Consider the following 20902-nt stretch of genomic DNA (forward strand, 5'->3'; position numbering starts at 1 on the left):
AGGGCCATGACCACAGGCACTCAAGGATCTCACTAACTGCAGTTTGTGATGCCACACTGGGCTTTGCTCCTGACATTTTGATTAGAGCAATTACCCCAGGCCAGGCAGATGCCCCTGGCAAACACCCACCACGCAGCACGGCTGGTTCGGACACGGCGAGATGGGAATCCCTGTTACTGCCTGAATTGATTGTCTTGCCACAACTGCTGAAGTCAGTGCTTGTAGCTACATTCTGGGAATTAACAACTTATTTTTATCCCCTCCAAGTTATCTTGCTGACAGACATCTACAGGAAGTGAGGGTGAAGACAGTTACTACTATATTGATAAGATTTAATAAAAATCACTGTATGATTATCAATGTCAAAGTTAAGTGGTGCTATGTGGCATCATGTCCCAAAGCCCTCAATGTTCCCTAAGTGGATTCCAGTGGACACGCATGTCTCTGAAGGCAATTTGTACATTAAATCTCTGCAGCTTATCTGCACAATCTATCTGGAGAAATATCAGAAGTGACTCATACCCAAACAAGCATCCCCCTTCCTTACTTCTTAAGCCAAATGGAAAAACATTCTCCTTACAAGAAATTAGTGCAGATAAAACACAGCTCCTTCAAAGACACACAAATCCCATGTTTAACTTTTGAAATTCTAGAAAGTTTAAAAAGTCAAGTAGCTGTTTAACTACTGAACACAGAATTGGTACCTGTCAAGTCCTCCTTGGAATCTGCAAGATCTCACAGCTCCTGCTCCCTAAGTTAAGCCTTACCTACGTAGGAAGGGAATCTAAAACCGCTTCACACGCCAAAGCTCTCAGATGTTCCTGTAGTACTGCTACTCCTACCAGAGAATTATGTTTAGTGTGCAATTAATTCAGCTTCTCGAAATACAGGGAGTACCAAGACTCCTGTGCCATAAGGGGACCATATTGCCTGCAACAAAAACATATCTTAGCACAACGCTAAATATTTCTCTCTGCATAAATCTGGAATCCCATCTCCAGGAGCTCAGCCCGGGAGGACTCGGAGCACCCTGGCACTGCAGCAGCACCCGAGGGGTGGAGGCCAACTGGGGCCACCCCGACTGCTCCTGGCAGAGCTGGCCAGGCCAACCCCCATGGCAGGGCCAGCCCTCACCTCGGAGCCTACACTGGCAACTCCCCCTGAGACCCAGCACAAGAAATTACTGGGAGGTCAGACTTCCCTCCCCTGTTCCCAGAGCTGAATCTCCAAATCCCTTTTCAAACACCCCCAGCAGACCCAGGTACACACACCTGTACTGGATCATCCCAGCCTGCAGCATCTCATTAGAAGCATTACAAGCAAAACCACCCTTTATTAAAAAAATACCAGCCTTTGAGTGGAATGCAGATGCTGCTGCTTTGGGAATTACTCAAAGTCTCTTGAATTCTTTCCTTAGAGGCACTGGGAATCTGAAGACAAGCACAAAGCCACTCAATTTAACAACGCTGGCACCGTGCCCGGCTCTGGGCACTGCCGGGTGTCACCACGAGCAGTTTCTGGACCCCACTCCAGCCCATAAATGTTACTGGGCCCACTGTGCTGCTGGAGTGGAGCCCCCCAGGCTCTTCAGTGCCTTCAGCAGGGTTTGATGGATTCCTTCCCTGGGTTCCCAGCCCATCTCTCTCCAGGCTCACACCCCTGGGATGTCACCCCCTGCAGCAGCACATCAGCACCCAGGGCAGTGTGACAGGGTGACACCCAGGGCACTGTGACAGGGTGACACCCAGGGCAGTGCCCACCCCCTGGACAGACACTCAGCTCTGGGAGATGATGCTCTTCCCTGAAGGACCCACCAGTGGCAAGCTCTGAATCCCTCTGGGAACAGCGATGTTATGGGAAAACTGACTTTTATACTGTCTTGTCCTGGGATGTTTGTTTAACCAACCAGCTGAAGTACAGGCTTAGCCAGAGTATTTGTCACATCTGATGTGCTCACAAAAAGAACTACATTTCCCTAATTCCATGTGGTTCCAAGAAGTTGTACTGAGAAGCAAAATGTCACCAGTTCACATAATTTGTTATCCAAAGAGGACATGAACAATATTCTTATTATTAAATATCCCAGAGATTTTTAATTCTCTGGGCTGGGATAAAAGCTTTCTAAATGTTGACATGCACTTTCACTTGAATTTGAAGATGCATCCATTTAAAAAAAGATTTAGATTATAAATGAGTACAAGACTGTTCGATACCCTTTGCTCCCTGCTAAAAATAAAATCACAGAACTGAAAACACTGTTATAAAATCATAGCACTTATTTTCAAAATACATGTAACAGCTTTAAGGAACAAGTTGCACACTGGGCAGTTCATCCAAATGTGTCTGCTCTGGGTCTGTGCCTTGAGCTGTAACACAATGTACAATCAGAAAAACTTCCACCCATAGTCTGATAGTTAAAGACCCTCATTTCACATTACATAAAAACCTCTATTTTTCTTCATTGAAAACTCCCAGAATTAAAATACTGCAATTGGTCAGAATTGATTCTAAGAAACCAGTAGCTCACATTCAAATGGATTTGCTATTTCCAAAACAAATGCAGTGTTCTGGAGACACTGTGACTGTGCTGCCCTGACAGAGCTCTGCTCCCAGCAGGAAGGAGGGATGCAGTGAACTGGCTTTCCATGGCTGCATCCTCAGCATCTGCTGTGACCTAAGTGAACTTTGTGCAGGTGCTGTGCAGGCACAGCCCCTTTGCTGGTGCTCAGACAGCACAGGCCAACACTGAGCCAGACAACTTTTCCTTGGGTTTCTCCACAAGTACCTGCAGTCAGCCTGGCCCCTGCACTGCCCCGTGCTGTGTGGGGAGGACAAACCCAGGGCAAGAAGGGAGAAGGTACTTGCCTCATACAACAAACAGCCCAGGGACCAGATATCAGACTTGAAGTTATAGCCGTTCTCGTGTATTCGCTCCGGGGACATGTAGTAGGGAGTTCCCACTGCAAAACAAACAGACAGACGAGGTTATTGTCTCACAAAGGGACTGTGGCACTTCACTAGAGGGTCAGGGGGCACAAAGGGCTCATTGGAAGAGATGCATGAAAATGTGGAGACAGATCATGGTGTCAAAGGCATAGGATCAGATGTATCATCAGGTACAGAGCCACAGGATGGGGAATGCTAGTGAAAATATCTGCGGTATTTCTGAGGGTTGAGAAAGGTTTTCTTCCCCTTCCAGGCTCCCAAGGACCTCCAGAGTGTCCCAGGTGGACAGAGCCACGGGACAGGGTCATGCCTGCACTGAGGTGTGGGGGGATGCCAGGACTCTGCTCAGCCAGAGCTCGGCTCTGGGACACAACCCGAGTGTTCCTTGGACCTCACACGGATCACCAGGAACTGCAGCACAGGGGGGAGGGAACAGCTCCACACAGGGCCAAATCTTACTGCAAAAACCTAGATAATCATGCCAAACTTTAAAACCCTGCTCCAACTTGCAGTCACGTCAGAAGCTGGGGGATTTCCAGCTACTTCCACAAGTCTGTATTTTATCAAAAGAAATTTACTGCAGTATTTTGGACAGAAGTTACAGGAAATTATTAATAAATTCCTTACCTCAAAAAGGTTCTTTTTTAAATCCTAAATAAGTTTCAGTTGTGGTACTGAAAATACAAGACATCCTGGCAGTCTCAACTACATCAAATAATCCTCAGATACATCATTTATTAAAACATCCAAGGACTGTATATGCTCTTTTCTCCTGCTTCCCCTGCTTGTCCGTCCCCTGTCAATTTTTTTTTCCTTTTGGCATTCCAGTGTATCCTTCTCCTAATTAAAGACCTTTCCCTCACAAGATGGCAAATGTTTAATTTGCCTGTAACATTCAGTTTACAATTTCTCCATTTGAAATGCTGACTGAGACAGCTGGAGGACTAATAAGCAGCTGAAGGACAGTGTTGGAGGTGGAGGGGGAAGAACAGCCACCACCTTCCCCAACGTTCCTGAGGAGGGATCTGCACTGTGGGAAATAAATGAGTTCTGGGGAGAAAGCAACAGCCTTGAGAGGCAAAACCCAACCCCTGCCACCTGCACAGGTGACCCAGCACAGAGCTGGGCATTTATTTGGACCCCCAAGATGTTCAGCAATCAGCTGCCCTGCATGGTGAACTCAGCTCATGCTTTCAGGTCATTAAGTAAGAAATTACTCCCCTTTCACTGTGAAGGTACCCTAATGAGAAGTTACATTTTTGCAAATCCTATACAAACCACAACAGAGGAAAAATAACACAGGGAGATTATTTTGTTTCCGTGCTGAGGAGGAGCAAGTTGACTGACACAGTCCCAGATCTGGTTGGGTTTAATTGCCAGTGAAAGGCCCCTGTGTATGGAAGAGACCAGAGTTCTGTTAATATTTTTATTAGACTACACAGAGTGACTTCACAGGACACCCAGAGCAGACAGGACTCACTCAGAGAGCCCAATGAGCCCTTCCACGGCTCTCTCCCCTGTGCACGAGGACACACACGATGGACAGCACAGTAACCCCCACACAGCTGCCAGACCTCTGTGCAAGAACTGACTTGGCTGGGACAGCACTGATTCATCTTCCTGATTAAAAATATGCAGCTGCAGCAGCAGCAGTGACTCATTCCGTGAAGTTCTTGGACAGTTTTGGAAGCCTCCACTGAGCACTGGCGTGAGACACTTCCCTGCCTGCACCGTCCCTGTGCTGCTGCTCTTCCCACCCCCAGGAGCTTCGGGAGCTGGGCACAGGAGGGAGCACCAGGGCAGCCCCAGCCCTGCCCCGAGGTGCCCCTGCTCCCAGTGCCCCTGCTCCCAGTGCGGGTGCCAGGGCCGCTCCCGGGCTCAGTTATTCCGGTCACTGCGTGACCACCCCGGAGCAGGAACGGGTGGGCTCTGAGGCTGTGGTAGCCAGGTCTGCTGGGGCAGCACCACTGTCGTTTTAGATAATGCCTGGTCTAGAGAATGCCTGGTTTAGATCAGCCTGTGCCCCCCTGGATGCCACGGCTCAGTGCCCTCCCTCCCGGCCGGGCATTAATCTGCTCCACTACATCCTTGGCTCCCGAGCTCTCCACGCCTGAGCTCCTTTCCTGGAGTCCACCCACCACATTTACCTGCCATTACTGGAGCCTTGGCAGCAAATGTACAAACAAGCAGGGCTCTGCGTTTCAAAACTGATGCATTAATTTTTAAATAACTGTCATGATAAAAGACTGACAAGCCCAATTCTCTTTATGGCCTGTCCAGCATTACGTGGGAATCTCCCCTAATGAGCCTCTTCTAGAAAACTGCACAAGGCTTCCAGTGCAATCAGTCAGGGCTCACCATTGCATCCCATTAGTCAATTTGACAGGAACAGTCTAATCAGAGACTGTTCATCAGAAACTTTCTTTGGCATTTGCCCTGCTGGAAATACAAAATATTGTTCCGATTCAGTATCACTCACCAGGTGGCAGAGCAATGCCTTTGAAGCCATAAAGGTTGCCAAACCATAGGGAAGGTTATGGCTAAGTAAGGAGCTTCCTGCTCTGCTCCTGAGAGTTGAAACCCTTCACTTGACCACGAGCCACTTCAGTGATGCCAGAGCATCCCTGCTCCCCCCACACTGCCCGGGTGCAGCTACAGCACCACAGCAACAAACAGCTCTGGAGAGCTGCAGCTCCCTCGGCAGGGAAATGCTAATTATTCCCAGTTAGAACAGGAGCAGTCTCTTATTTCACCAGGAAAACACAGAGGCAAAGGAAGCAAAGTTATTCCAGACATAAAATTCCAAACCCTTCCCTCTCATACAGTCTGAATTACAGCCCTACCTGTGCAGCTGCACCCCCAGTGTGCACAGGCACCACAGCTGCCCCGGGTCACGTCCCTGTGCAAACACAGCCCAGCCAGGATTGATGCTGCCTGTGGAACTCAGCCCTGGCTGCTCATGGGCACAACCAAAAGGAGTCTGATTCACACTCACACTGAAACCAGGACACAGTGTTTCCCACAGGCTCTGAGCTGGCTCAGGGCTTCTCCCAGAAGCAGAATTCAGGAATTAGCTAAAGTGAAACTGTGGTCAAAGGCACTAAAATATACTTTAAATTCCTTCAAAACTCAGTGTGAGGTGCCCCACGAGTTGTTTCAAGGGAGAAAACAAACAAACAAAAAAAGCAGATGAAATCTACTTCTTCTTAGAAAAAAACAATAAATATTTTGAGCATAATATTGCAGCTGTTGTTACCAGACCTGTTGCCTTAAGGCTCTCTATTTTATTTTTCTTATTAGTATTTAATCACACAGTTGGTTGTTTTGGGTTTATTTGTTTAGTTGGTTTTTACATGTATGTAAACATACCTGCAGAAATTCTGCATCTACCTTTTTTTCCACTACTCTACTCAAGGCTCAGACCAAAAGGCTAAAACTCCTCAAAATCCCCACAATATTGGCTGTTGACATTTTCTGTGGATTTCTTGTGTCCATTTTTTCTAACCAAGCCCTGTTTACCAGCCCCTCCAAGCCCTGGGATTTTGTTTCAGATGGCAAAGTGGCTTGGCAAGTAAAGGAAAAAAAAGAAAAAAGGAAAGGCAAATAGACCATTTATGAGAGAGCTCTTCAGTCCCTGCACCCCCTCCCATCCAGAAGGGGCAGGTAACACCCCACAGACCCCCATCCATGGCTGTTGGCATGTTCTAAGCTGGGAAGCTTTGACTTGTGTGCATCCCCCAAAAGGAAAATCTGCTCTAAGTACATTCTTGTCCAAGAATAAATAATAAATCATCTGCTCCAAAACAAGACTATTCTGTGTAAAATTGGTTTCTTTTGTTTTTTTCTTTTTGTTGTTTTTTTCCTCTCTTGTTTCTTCAAAATGTAAAGCCAGTCAGAAGCTTTAGATAATGCCAAGTTTATTTGGCTAAAAATGGGCATTATACCAGTTCTCAAAAAGTTATCCATTCTAATATTGATAGAAATTCTCTGTATTTATTTACTGAAGTTAAGTTTTCCAAAGTCTAAAACTAGGGAAGGAAGGACTGCAAGCCACCACATTGTAACAAGGAGTAGTAAAATTCACCTCAGCTACACCCACTACCTTTAAAACGTGAATCTGCTGGCAAGGCTTGTGCAGGAGGAGCTCTCCCCTGTGCAAAACTGTCCTGCCTGCTCCCCGGGGAAGGGAGAGCACAGCCGAGGGGGTTCCCTGGGAACCCCCGCACCCCTCCCGCCCCAGCTGGTTCCTGCTGCCTCTCCCAACACCGGGGGAGGCTGGAGGTGTCCACGCTTCCCCTCTGGCAGGTCTGCCCATGGAGGTTTTCCCAGGGCCAGGGCTCTCCCTGCCCACGTCCCGGCGCTGCTCCGGCGGATCCGCGCGCTCGGAGCCCGGCGCTCGCCGGCGTCTCACGAGCTGTGTACAGGCAAATCTTTCATTTTTCTTTCATTACCCCGGCATGTACTGTCACTTAATTTTTATGTATGCAATCCTTCCTGACAAATATGATCTGCTGCCTGGTAATTCATGTGACGTTCATTCTGTTCCTTGCTCTAATTACGGCTCCCGTTCCCGCCGCGGCGCTGCCGAGCCGCCACTACACCTGTCAGCCGGGTCGGGGCTGCCTGATGCCCTTTGTGCCAGCCTGATGTGAGCAAACACGGCCAAGGGAAGAAATGAGATGAATATATTTGCATAAGCTGCACACTGAATTCATGGGTCAGCAGCCAGGGAAGTGATGGCTCGGGGCGGTTGCCGGGGCAACGTGGGCTGGGAAGTGCCCGCTCGGCACCGCGGCCTGGGCCGGGCACTGCGGGCTCAGCACTCACAGCACCCACAGAGCAGCTTCATGGCACCAAAACCAGGACCAGCCCACTCCTGCTGCTGCAAAACCTGCATCTCTGCCCAATTACCAAAAATAAAGGAAGAAGCTTCAAGTCTGCAAATTTCCTGACTGTTAAAACGCTCTTTTTTACGTGGCTCCAGAATCTCTGGAAATGGTGGGGTGTCCATCCCTCTCCAGCCCCAGTGCCTCTCCCTCAGTGCTCTGCACCCCAGTCACCTGTTTCCAGGGCACCGTGATGTGAGGGAAGGCACAAGGGGCTGAGCTCTCCCTGCTCGAGCTTTCTCAATTAAGAGAGAGCAGCCCTGCTAAAGGTCACAAGCTTGGCTTACATGTGCAGCCAGTTTCCAAGCCCCAATTTATTCTTATTAATATAATAAGTGCAGCAGTCAAACTAGATAAGATCATATAATTAGACATGATCATATTTTGGCCTGTTTGGATGATGTGATTGTAACTTTCTGTGAAAAGGATTTATTTTCATCTATTAAGCACAGTGGGGATATATCCTAGAACAGCTTTTGATGCAAAGGGAAATCTGAAATCTCCTATTTTATGCCAGTAAACTGTAGAAATGCTCCTATTTTTTTAAGCACACACAAAGCAAGGCAGGAATCTTCCTTCCTTGAGCACTGAGGAGCCCAGTGTTCTGGGCAGTGTTATCAGTGAGGTTTGTACACATCCAAGAGAGGATCAGCAAGACTCACACTCAGTGGAGGAAACTGCACAAAACAAAGAGTGAAACAAATGTCGTGTGTTCCAAAATCAACTGAGAGGTAAATGTAAAAGAGCTTAAATACTGCACCAGAAGCCAAAGTTCCCTCAGTGCTCTAACACAGAAGAGCCTTTGGGACCCATTAATAAAAATGGAAAATCATCTCTTAAGAGGTTACAGACACAATTAGGAAATACTTAAACAATGAACTGTATATACTATGGAATTTTCTGTAGCACTGGAGTTAATGTTAATGGTAAAAATGAGGGAGACAACTTTGAGCTACGTGAAAGACATGAAGAAAGCTTGGACCTTTAAAGCCTAAGCTGAATTTCAAGTGCAGCCCCTTTTTGGAACAGATGAACCACAAGGGCTTTGAACACCTCACCCACCTCAGACAGTGACATCCCTGGTCAGGGGCTGTAAAAGGTGGTGGTGTGACATTTAATTCCAGCAAGCACAGTGCAGGTAAAGAGGATATTCAGAGTGGAAAAGCTGCATTTGTTACATTTGCTAAAAATCACACGCTTACCAGGCCAGACCTTCCAGAAAAAAATAACAAGCAAAGCTTTAAAACAGAAGATACCTATTAATGCCTATGAAGAGCATTTGGAATGCACATCACTGGAGATCCAGGATCCACTGAATCCCACTTCTGTCACCGTCAGAGGACAGATACCACTGCTTTTGAACATCACAGCTGACAACTGCACGGCAGGGCTTGCTTAACAAGTACCAGCTTACCTAAGGAATGTGCTGCAGTGGTTTTAGAACTAAAAAACCGGCCTAATCCAAGATCTCCCAGCTTCACCACCCCTGTGGCTGTTATAAACACGTTGGCTGGTTTTATGTCTGCAAGAAGAAAAAGGTAAAAGGTCAAAGCCACAAAAGGTTATTTGGTTCTAATACTGCAATAGAAGCATCGCCTGCAGCACTCGCTGTACAAAGGGGCTCGAGCAGAACCGTGTTCCTTTAGAGCTTTGATAGCCTGAATCTTCCAAGGCTTCAAGCTCTGCACAGACACGAAAATCAGAGTGTACTTCCCAGCACACGAGAAATACCAATGAGGGAAAATGTAGGAAACAGCTCAACAGAACAGAGGCAACCTCTAACTGCTGGAAATCAAAGCAACAAGCCTGGTTCTCTTTGGGAATGCTCATTTTCCACAGGAAACTGTACTGCCCACCACCATCCCCTCATGCAAAGGCTAATCACTGTTCCACATATGCATAAATTCTGGGCTCTGTGCAGCCCAGTTGGTTCATGGAGTGTAGAAATCTCTAGAACCCCAGTTTCCCAAGCAGGAACATCAGGACTGAGTTAGAGGCTCTCTCCTCACGTCAGAGCAGACTCTGCAAGAGGCTCCACATTTCAGCCACCAGTTACAGACCTAATTCAGGTGCAACTGATAAACTGCATCAGGGGATGCATAAAGGAGCAAAAATGATATCACACTGCTGAAAAATACAGTGAAGAATTCACTCCTTCAAAGGAGCAAGGAAATAACAAGCAGCAGAGATTGGTGCCTTTTGGGATATTTGCATTTCCTGAGTCCAGTCCTTCACAAAGCACTTCACTGACTCTGAAAGCACCAACGTAATTTTTGGATAGAGCTCAAAGTTACGAGGCATTCTAAGACAAGGAATTCAAAAATAATTAATGAAAATAGAGAACAGGTTATGAAAGTGTGGGACATATTTGTATTAATATTTCAGAAAAGCCTGCGAGACAGGAAAACTCTTCTCAGCTCTCTAAGGTCACAGCTAATATAATGAAGACTATTTCTTAAGAGTTCACTGTATCCAGGAGTCTCAGCATTTTATTTCTGACACTTTTCTAATGGCAAGTTTGACACTTCTGCTTAATATCAGTGTCTGGAATACAAAGCAGCTCATCTTCCTAATACCACGCTCACTCCGGCCTGACTCCTCTAACAATGAGGCAGAGCCAGAAGGAGGGATCCATCTCCAGCTCCAGCCTCTCCAAACATGCACTGGCTGAACATCAGCATAATTGTTTTTGAATGCAGGCGCTTACTAATTGGAACATTATATCATTATTCAGTGAAAAGAGACTGAATTAATGTTACCTCTGTGCATCACCCTGCGGGAGTGCATGTGTTCCACTGCACTGCATAACTGCACAAAATATTTCCACACCGTCCTTTCCGGGATTAACCGTTTCTGCTTCTTAAAATACTGTGGGAGGAAACAAATAAAAGATCAGTGAAAAAGCAACATATTTGACTCGTTCCTGGAATTGTGGTAGTCAGCTGCAGGTTGCTCATGTCTTCCAGATCTGCACCTGCAAGACTTTTCTTCTGATTAGCTTTCAACTCCTCCTCCCTGTATGGAAACTTCGATGCAGTTCACTAATTAACAACTATTATGAAAAATATGCTTAAATAGGTTTGACATTTTTGAATGGACACAATTATGATTAGCATTAATCTCCTTAATTACCTTGTAAAACATATTTAATGCCTCAAAACAACAAATGTCTCAAATATTTTGCCTTAAGAAACAAAAGACCATTAAAAAACCCCTTGTAAACATTCATTCTTGCATCATCTATTAACAAGGACAAGGAAATCTGCTTCCCTTTTTTAAAAGATGGCCAGAGCATCAGTAAAGTATCTGTGTTTCTTCTGTGATCAGGTAGAATAATATATTCTATTTTATGCATAATAGGAATACTAAATGAACTACACTCTCTCCAGCGAGCAGAAAGACACCCTGATCAGCAGCCACACATCTGGAAAAAGGGTTTTTTGTGGGTGTTTAGGCTGTACCCAGCACAGGTTCCATGGACCTCTGGCTGCCTGAGCCTCCCAAAATCACGGGAATTGTAATGCCACAGCACAGAGAGCAGTGTGGTGCTGCACCTCTGCAACACTGAAGTCACTGTCAACTTATGACAGGACTAAATGACCAGCTGCAGACCCCAGTGAAGGGCAGACACTGCAGATCTTCAGCTGCTCCCTCCTCTCCAGCAGAGCACAGGCTCTGCCAAGGCACCCCAGACCTGCAGGCTTTGGATGCTGGGCCCTGACTGCGCCTGGCTTCCTCCTGGGTTGGATGCTGAGCCACCCTTCCACCACAGCACTAACACACTCAGAACACCCCTCCAGAGGTTCCAGACTGATCCCCGTGCTCTGTCACACACAGTGTCCCTGGATAACGCCTCTGGAATGCTGCACACCCTCCTGGCTCACACAGCTGCCCTGCTGCACCGTCCCTGTGAGAATTCCCGTCTGCAGGAGAGTAAAGGAAGGGAACTGTTTGCTGCCCTTTGCTGCACCTCGTGCTTTTCCCTCCCAGCACTGACATCTGATGTCCGTTGTCACATTTTCCATTTCATGTGAAATGCTGTTACTGGTTCGTGTTTGACTCCAGGAATGGCAAATTTCCCTTTGCAGATCAGCTGTGAAGGGGCACGACTGTGCAATTCCCCAGGCAGCAAATCTGACAGATTGCAACAGTTCCAACCCAAAACTTGAGAGAGCGCACAGGGAATTACAGAGGGTGAGGGAGGAAGTGTTATATACACAATAAAATTATTTAATTCTCAATAAAGTATTTAAGAGTGGATATGCAAGACCACAAGTGATAATTTTCTAAATGTCATGTCCAATAAGGTTCGCCTGACATTTACAAGGAAGTCCCAACTCTCAGGTGGGTTTTCCTGCAGCTCTACATCCTCATAAATAATGCAGGCACCGGGGCGTGACAGAGACAGCCCTGGCTTTATCACCCTCACACCTCCAGTGTTGTCACTGCTGTTCCAGGGAAAATCCTCCATCAGCTGCAGCTCCCCGGGGAGGGCTGGGGGTGACTGCAAACCCCACTGCTGCACTGGAGCTATACTGACAAGGAGGCTTTTGTTCCCTCCTGGATTTAGGGTTTGGTCATTTTTTACCTCTTAAAAAAAAACAACCAAAAAAATGGAATTCCCAGATTTGCACCAATAGAAACACTTCATTTCTATGACCTTGAAAAAAAACAAATGCATGTTCTTCGTGCCTGAAATACAGAGAGAACACAGAGCAGCCAGGCAGCACAGTCCAGTGCTGGGCAAGGCACCAAACCAAGAACCTACCAGTGATGCTTTGGAAAATCTAACTCCTGTTATAATGACACACAAAGCAAGTTTAAAAAAATTAAACAGTCAAAGGACAAATAGACAAATGAACATATTTATCAGTAAGGGATGTTTTAAACTAAAAACTGCAGATGACAAAAAAATGCAATATTTTATATCATGAAATGTTACGATTCTGTAGGTAAAACTTTTTACAAGCTGAGACTTAAAAATCAAGCAAGACTCTTGCACAGCCCAGGATGGCCACACACAGCCCCAACTCCTGCTCTCACAATCCTCTTTTCCCACCTGTAACCACAACAACGAAAGGCCTGAGAAGATCTGCAAGTTTCTCCAGATCTGGAGGGCAAAGGGTGAACTGCAGCAGAAGGCACGAGGGAACAGTGAGAGCTGCAACCCCAGCGAGCCCTGCGGGGGCACAAGGGCAGCTCTGCCCCCACCCCAGTGCTCACCCCTCGGGCTGGGACACATCCCTCCCAGCCTCCCCTGCTGAGGCTGGATCTGGGATTTTGGGGCTCTCCCCAGTGCCTCTGCCACCTGCCTGTTCCCAGCTCGCCCGCCCGGGGCTCTCCCGGGAGACGGAGCAGATTTTCCCGGATCCTGCAAATTTAGCCGTTGACTATGGACTGAGTGTAACTTGTTTGACAGCCCCTGGCCTAGTGCCTCATGGCTCTGCTGGCAAAGAAAACAAATCTGTTAATAAGATATTTTAACTGTGACAACAAGGAGGAGGAGAACTTTCCAAACATTCATTTATGATAATTACAGAATAATGATGGCAAAAAACAGGTAAAACATGGAGAGAAGGTTGAGAGTGCTAACAAACATGATATAACACATCTGTTCTCACAAGGGATGTATGTCTAAAGATTAACATGTCAAAGAAAATATAAAAGCAGGTGGTAACAGCTTAACTAAAGCTGGTTTGCAGCAATACAAGTATTCCTAAGAGCAACATAAAAGAAGAACAAGTACTTGAAACATTTTCTCAAACCCAAATCCCCATTGCATAGAAAGTCAATACACTTCCTTGAATGTCTTCAGAGTGGCAGACAGACAATGTGAACACTGAACCCAACAGTAATTAACTGTCCCCATCAATCACAGGCTGAGTAAATCAACCCTGCCAAAGGCACATGTCCCACCAAACCTCAGACCCTCGCTCCCCTCTGAGCTCTGCCCACGAGCTCATGGCACAGTCTGGGGGATTTAAAATGCCCCCAGACACTGGTTCAGGTCTGGAAACACCCCCTGGGTGTGCAAAGCTGCAGGAGGAGAACAAAAGTGTTCCTAGCCCAGCTGTGCTGCCCCAGCCCGCGTGTGCCTGGTCCTGGATGTCTGTGGCACCTTGGGCATGGACACATCCCTACCTTAATCATCTGGGAGAGGTCTCCGGCGTCAGCCAGCTCCAGGACAATGTTCAGCTCGTTGTCTTCGATGAAAGAGTCCAAATACTTGATGATGTTGGGGTGGTTCAGTTGCTGCAGGAGGAGGGAATGCAAGAACACTCTCAGTGCTGGAGCAGTGACAGCTCCAGACACAACACCCACCCCTGCTGTCCCGGTGAGCACAGCAGGGACAGCCACACAGCTCTGAGTCACCACACACTAACACCCCCAAGAAACAGCATTTCTCACCAGCACAGCATAAGAAAAGTGTCTTGAGTAAAGAGCAACTCAACCCCAACAGTGTGACACAACCCCTTCTATCGCAAACTTGCAGAACATTTAAAAACAGTGTCCTGAAAGAAGTCTTGTTAAGCAATAACTGAGTTTTTTCTCCCCTATTAAAGATAAACAAACCCCAAATGTTGATTACAGTACCCCTCAGGGTCTCTTTGCCCCTTAAAAGAACAAAATTACACTAAAACTCTGACAGAGGAAAATAATGCACAAATTGCATACACCAGTTGATTTTTCTGATTATTTATGCTTCTATAAGTTTATATATTTATAAGCTTTATTTGCCAACCTGAAAACAATTATTTTCTCAAAACAACAACAACAACAAAAAACCTGGAAAAAGTCATGAAAATCCTTACCTTCAGGAGGTCAATTTCCTTAATGCAATCTTGCCTAGCCTTGGCATCCATCATTTCAAAAATCTTCAAAGACAAAAACACAGAAGATAAAAATGAAACAACAACAAAAAAAGCACTTTATACTTTAACAAGCAGTTGGTCTTTCCTTCCCCAATTTGTATATCCTCTACAGTAATGAGCATTCACACAATCCCCAGATCAAATAAAGATCAATGTTTTCTTTATTTTGAAACCACTACAGGGTTAACATTGGGGCAAAACTATTTTTGGAACCTGTAGGCAATGCTCTAAGCAGCCCAGAAAATAAAGACAGTAGTTTGTGAATTTACTGCCGTGATTTTTGTTGCTTTAGTTACTGTTAATTTCATCCAGAAAATGAAAGACAAAGTGTTTACTTTTCCCTTTTTAACAGATACAGCCTCCACTAATTTCTCTGTGATAATTAACAATAACATTGAGCATTAATATTCATTTTGTAATAGTCAGAGAGTAAGTCACTAGAAATGAGAGCTTTTAGGGTCTGTTCAAGGATTAAAGGGAAATCTCCTCAAACAAAATGCTAGTCTGGACACTGCCCAATACTTTCAGTCAAGTTACAAATCTACACTGCTGGCAACTAAGTTTTTTAGAAATTCTTCTAAAACTCCATGAGCAGGCTCAGGCACTGTTCCCTCTTGTGCTCCATGTTCCCATGCTGAGCTGTGTCACAGTGGCAGGATCCCCACAGCCCAGAGGGCCTCCTTCTTTCACACACATTTAACTACAATCTCACTTGGTAAATAACTTTAAATATTCAATTTAAAAAATCTATTTACTTTATAAAGAGGTGAAATTTAAAATAAACATGAAATTGCACCACTGCTACATAATTCTGGTTTGGAAACAGAAAGCCCCTCCAGGGAGCAGAGGGACAAGGACCCTGCAGTGCAGTTCTCTGGCTCCAAGTGATCTGGGCAGGCCCTTAAAACATCCCCATCCTGCTCCGAGCAGCAGGACTGTGAACTGAGGTGCTCACCTGCACTTTCTTTAACGCCACAGGCTTTCTGTCCAGCAGACACGTTGCTCTGTAGACTTCGCTGAACTGGCCTCGCCCGATCTTCTTCTCCACCTGGAAGTCTGCCAGGGTGCAGCGGTACGGGAACGCCGTCAGCTGCCTCTGCGGGGCAAGGGACTGCTCAGGGGCTGCACAGGGGCTGCACACCTCTGCTCCCACGGGGGCTGCACACCTCTGCTCCCACAGGGGCTGCACACCTCTGCTCCCACGGGGGCTGCACACCTCTGCTCCCACGGGGGCTGCACACCTCTGCTCCCACAGGAGCTGCACACCTCTGCTCCCACTGATGGTCACAGTGGAACCTGGGCTGGATACCTCCTGCTCCTACTGATGGTCAGTGGAACCTGGGCTGGTCCCTCTGCAGAATGGTGTGCCCCCAAACCCATCACGGTGTGCCCCCAAACTCATCACGGTGTGCCCCCAAACCATCAACACCCTGCAGAGCTACCAGGGACAGGCTGAAGCCAGATGACTTTTTCCAGAAGGGAATGAAAGTCTTGCCTTGTGTGTAAGGAACTAATTAGTCCCACACTGCTCTCCCTCGTCCCACAGCCCCTCTCCCGCTCTCCCTGCCTGTCCCACAGCCCCTCTCCAGCTCTCCCTGCCTGTCCCACAGCCCCTCTCCAGCTCTCCCTGCCTGTCCCACAGCCCCTCTCCAGCTCTCCCTGCCTGTGCCACCTGGGAGCTGCCACAGCCCTGCAGCAGCCCCAGGTAAACAGCCAGGCAGGGAGCAGGGCCTGCAGGGACTGGGGATCACTCCCCAGAGCCAGCCCGCTCCCCTCCGTAATCAGTATGACTGCCAAACAATGCTTAAAGAAGAAATGATGAAAATTAATTACTCAGAACTACCACACGTGCCAAGCAGAACGTTTCCAAAGCTTCAGCATTGAGCCATTTCAGTTTGCATCAAAAACCACAAAAAGAGAAGTACCCAACACAAGGGGAGGGTGGGGAAGGGACGAGCCATCAGCCCCAGCCCAGTCCTGAGCAGACAATCCCAGCACAAGTGTCCCAGAGCAGGCTGGGAGAGCTGGATGTTTGAGGAGATGACTATTCCCACCACTGTCATTTCCCACCACAGAGGGAGAGGCTGGAATTAAGATTTAAGATGCAGGTAAAACAGTCCAGCATCTTTTGTCAGCCCCACATACAAGACATTGTGTGGGTCTCTTCCAGTGTATGTTTATTTTGATGAGTAAATAAGTTTGGATTTCTTTTCTTTGCAACAGAAATAAAACAGATTACTACTCAACAACAACAGAAAACATCCATCAGGCATTTCAAAATGCCTTCAGATTTCAAGGTGTGTTGAACAACAACAAGGTGTGTTGTTCAAGGCCTGAACAACAACGCCCAAAGGTGACAGGCTGAGTTAGACTGAGCTATTCTTGAAGGCAGGTGGCACAGAAAGGGGAAGGGCACTCCAGCAAGTGCTTCCTTTAAACAGCTCAGGGAGTGTTTCCCTCCAACATCACTTTAGTCTCCCCTTCACTCTGGAACAAGTCACCAGGCAGTGGCTGCAACCAAAGTTTGGGTCAGCTCTCAGTGCTTGTGCTGTGCTTGGAGTAATACTGAATTTACAGAAGAAAAAAAATCCCAAAATAAAGACTCAGGAATCGTTTCTCCAAGTTTGGCAGTGCACACTATCCAATGAACTGGGAGCATCCTGTCACTGATGAGGGAAAAGGTATCCTGCAGATCATCAGATAAAGAGCAGAATGCTAAAATCCCACTGCTTTATTGGTTACAAACATTCTCCTTTAACTTACTGAATGAACACCAGAGCAAGGCAACATGGGATGAAAGCAGACAAGCAAGTGTTCCAAGGAATCAGCCCCTGCACCTTGTCCATTTAAACTGGCTGTGATCTCTCTTTGCAGGGATCTGATGAACAGGAACACTCATCAGTGCCCATCTCAGTAAGATGGGAAGGGGCTGCTGGGGGGGCTGGAGGTGGTGCTGCTGGGGGGCTGGAGGTGGTGTTGGGGGGGCTGGAGGTGGTGCTGGGTGATGTTGGACACCTCAGCTGACGTGTTCTGGCACCCCCAGCACTGCAGCTGCATATTTACATATGCAATGACCCAGATTTGCATTTGCTATCACAACCTATCAGACCTAATTAAAGTAACAGAGCTTTCCTAGAGGGAGAAGATGTTTGACTGCAGCACAAACCAGGAACCCTCCTCAGGTTACACCAACCACACCAAAAGCTCCCTACTGATCCCAGGCCATTTTCCCTCAGCTTTAAACTCAGCCTTCCTTCCCTTATGCTATGCTGCGTTAAAGGGAAGCAGGAAACTCTGCCAAAAACTGTTGTAAGGACACAAAGAATACCTAAGAAACATCTGCCTTCTCTGAACACCATCCCTGTAATCTGGCCTTATGCACATCTCACTTATTTCACAACTTCTGACATGGGGAACCCCACTGTTTTCACACCCTTCTACAATTAACCACTACAGTTCTTCATAAAGCTGTCAAAGAACCAACCCCTATTCATTCAAACAACCCACGATCCTTATTTCTGTAAAACTCAGAGTTTTCGTGTACATAAATTATGTGTAAAATTAGACACCACCACCACCTTCAAACCTGTCCATCAAAACCACATTTTCTCATTTTCAGGACAGATTCAGGCCCGGGTCTGCACAAGAGCAGCAAAGTCAAAACTCTGCAGATCAGGTCTCAAGGTCAGTGATGGAGCTTGAATTAAAAAAAAAAATTAAAAAGAAAAAGAAGGGGATTAAAAAACCAAACCAAAAGAGCTCCAACCACTGGACACTACGAAAACGGGGCTGTTTGCACATTTCTGTTCCCAGGGCAGATGTAGGAAGGGGAAGAAATTGTTTTGAGACAAAGACTGTTCTCTTCATCCTCACAATGAAGTCTCATTCTTTTCCTGCTCCATAAAAAAAAATATAAAAAGCCAAAGATCAAAGTCAGTTAATTCCTCATTCGAATAAAAAGGCCATTCATTTTTAAGCAGAAAGGCAGAGATTATTCCAAGAACAAGCTCTTCTGGGCATCTCCTCTGGCAGACATGTGCTCTGTGAGATGGAATCACTGATGCCAGAGCACAAATTCCAAAGCTGGCAAAAGCTGGAACAGCAGCCCTTGTCACGGTACTTGAGGGAGAAGTTTGCCAGGCTTTTAGCCTCAAATTTTGAGGTATTACAAGATTTTCAGCAAAACAGAATTAGTAAGGTCTTGTAATACTAAAAATATCCAGTGGCACCAGAGGCAGCTGCACAGGCTGTGCACAAGGAACTCAAACAGGCTGAGCTTCACACCTGGACATTGGATACAACTCCCTCCAAATCCTGCTCCAAGCACACGCAGGTGGGACACACCCCCTGAACACATTTCTCTGTTCTACTGTTCTTCATGAGTAGTTGTACAGCTCAGAATCTGTATTTTGGGATAAGGAAGAATAAGAAAAACCTGTTCTGTGGAAAGACTCAATCTCCAGACCAATTAGTGTTTGGCCAATAAATTTACCTCTTTGTAGTTCCTTAAGATCTGGGGAAAACCTGAACAGCCCCAAGAGAACTGTGGGGGCAGCTCTGCTGCAGCCCTAACCCCTCATTTGGGGCACAAATCCCAAAGTATCAGGAAATCCTGACCTGTGGCCTGTGCAGAGCCAGGTCTGTGCAGCTGCTCCCCCACAGGGCTGGGAAATCCCAGTCTGGATGAGCTGGAAAAGGGGAACGTTCCCTGCCAGTTGCACACCACAAACCCGGGGTGCTGGTGTTAATTCAGCACAAATCAGTTGTTTCAGTGCTGACTGGCACGTGCAAAGCAGGCACCAGTCAGCAGCCTGCTCAAGTGGCTACAAGGTCAGGATTAGATTACTTGTAATCAGCCTAAAAATTGTTAAAGATGGGTTAACCAACAGTTAAAAAGTCAGACACTGCAATCTTCAGATGCCAATAAAAGCATCTCTCCTGTAGAGCCACGAAATGAAATATTCTTTAGAAGAGGAAAAACGTACTCGCCCAATTAATTTTCTGAAATCTCATTAAAAAATTTAGCCCGACTAAGTCATACACTTCTGACCTGAATTTTAATTATCTTTACGCTGGATATAAGTTTTTTTTTCTGATATTTGCAATGCATCATTAATTTTAAAGGAACGGTTTCCTGCTTCTAAAGTGCATCCTTCATCTGAATGACATTTACTGTAACTAATTTCACCTTTAAAAGACATCTGCAGCAGGACTGGGGGGGCTTCAGCCCCTCCAGTACAACACACACATTTCACAAGCAGTGATTTACTATCAGCATCAGTGCTTCAAACCTTTTTAGTGTGTCCCAAATTGCACACCTGCCTCCGTTCCATAATGCCTACCTGAAAAGGATTTTGCATACTTTGAGGTTGAAATTCCAGTGTGAATTTATGAGAACACATTAGGACAGATTGATTAAAGGAAGAACTTCTAAGCTCACAGGAGATGAGGAAACTTTTAAAATATGGATTACCCTTCAAACAGGTAGTCAAGTAATTATTGAAGAATACATCAGGTTTTTCAATTTGAGCTTCAAAACTAGACTACACAGTCATCATAAAACATCCTTCACCTCACCTGGTACCTGGAATTTAAAGTTTGTTGAAGAACTTAGCTTGAATTTCAAAGTTTGGCCGTCCTTACCAGCAGATATTTGCACTAGAGCATGATAAGGAAAGAGAGAAATACCAGCTTGAAATAATAGAAATAACCTCTTAGCAGCTCTGCTGCTAAGCTGTGAGTATATAAAAGGGTTGTTTAAAAGTGAGTTATAGTGTTCATTTAGTATGAAAACTAAGTGAAAAATTATAGCTCCATATTTTTATATCACTGATTTACTCCTAAGTATCTTTTATTCCTTACTGCTGTAAACACTCAGTAATCTGGAGGCTCCTATAATTGACACTTTGGAACATTGCTGGAAAATGTTCCTCCTCTTGCTGACCAGCTTCCTTGGGGTAACACTGGGCAGGTAAGGGAGGCAGAGGTCAAAACTGTTATTTTATTAGGCCCTTTCTTATGTTTTTGGCCTTATTTTTGTATTATACAAAACTTCTAAATATCCAGCATTACTCAGAAGTTTCGTCTTCTTAACTAAACTACAGCAGTTAGAGGCAGAAAGAAAAGCCTGACACACTTGCACTCTGCACTGAAGAGCTACAAAGCAGAAATAACACCTCTGTCAGAATGGAAAAGAAA

The 20902-nt window shown here is 46.1% G+C and overlaps 1 protein-coding gene across 2 annotated transcripts in view; it reads right to left on the reverse strand.

Annotated features, from left to right (window-relative positions):
- NEK6 (NIMA related kinase 6) overlaps positions 1–20902 on the reverse strand; it is a 43122-nt gene that overhangs the window by 4912 nt on the left and 17308 nt on the right. For both annotated transcript variants that reach the window (XM_029960453.1, XM_008931712.3), the window contains 6 exons: positions 15660–15800; positions 14645–14707; positions 13974–14084; positions 10592–10700; positions 9247–9354; positions 2866–2960 (listed from right to left, as the gene is read on the reverse strand). In XM_029960453.1, coding sequence (XP_029816313.1) covers positions 2866–2960; positions 9247–9354; positions 10592–10700; positions 13974–14084; positions 14645–14707; positions 15660–15800 — 627 coding nt within the window. The remainder of the gene's footprint in view (positions 1–2865; positions 2961–9246; positions 9355–10591; positions 10701–13973; positions 14085–14644; positions 14708–15659; positions 15801–20902) is intronic.

Source organism: Manacus vitellinus, unplaced genomic scaffold (assembly GCF_001715985.3).
Source record: "Manacus vitellinus isolate BGI_N305 unplaced genomic scaffold, ASM171598v3 scaffold_27_pilon, whole genome shotgun sequence".
Lineage (NCBI taxonomy): Eukaryota > Metazoa > Chordata > Aves > Passeriformes > Pipridae > Manacus > Manacus vitellinus.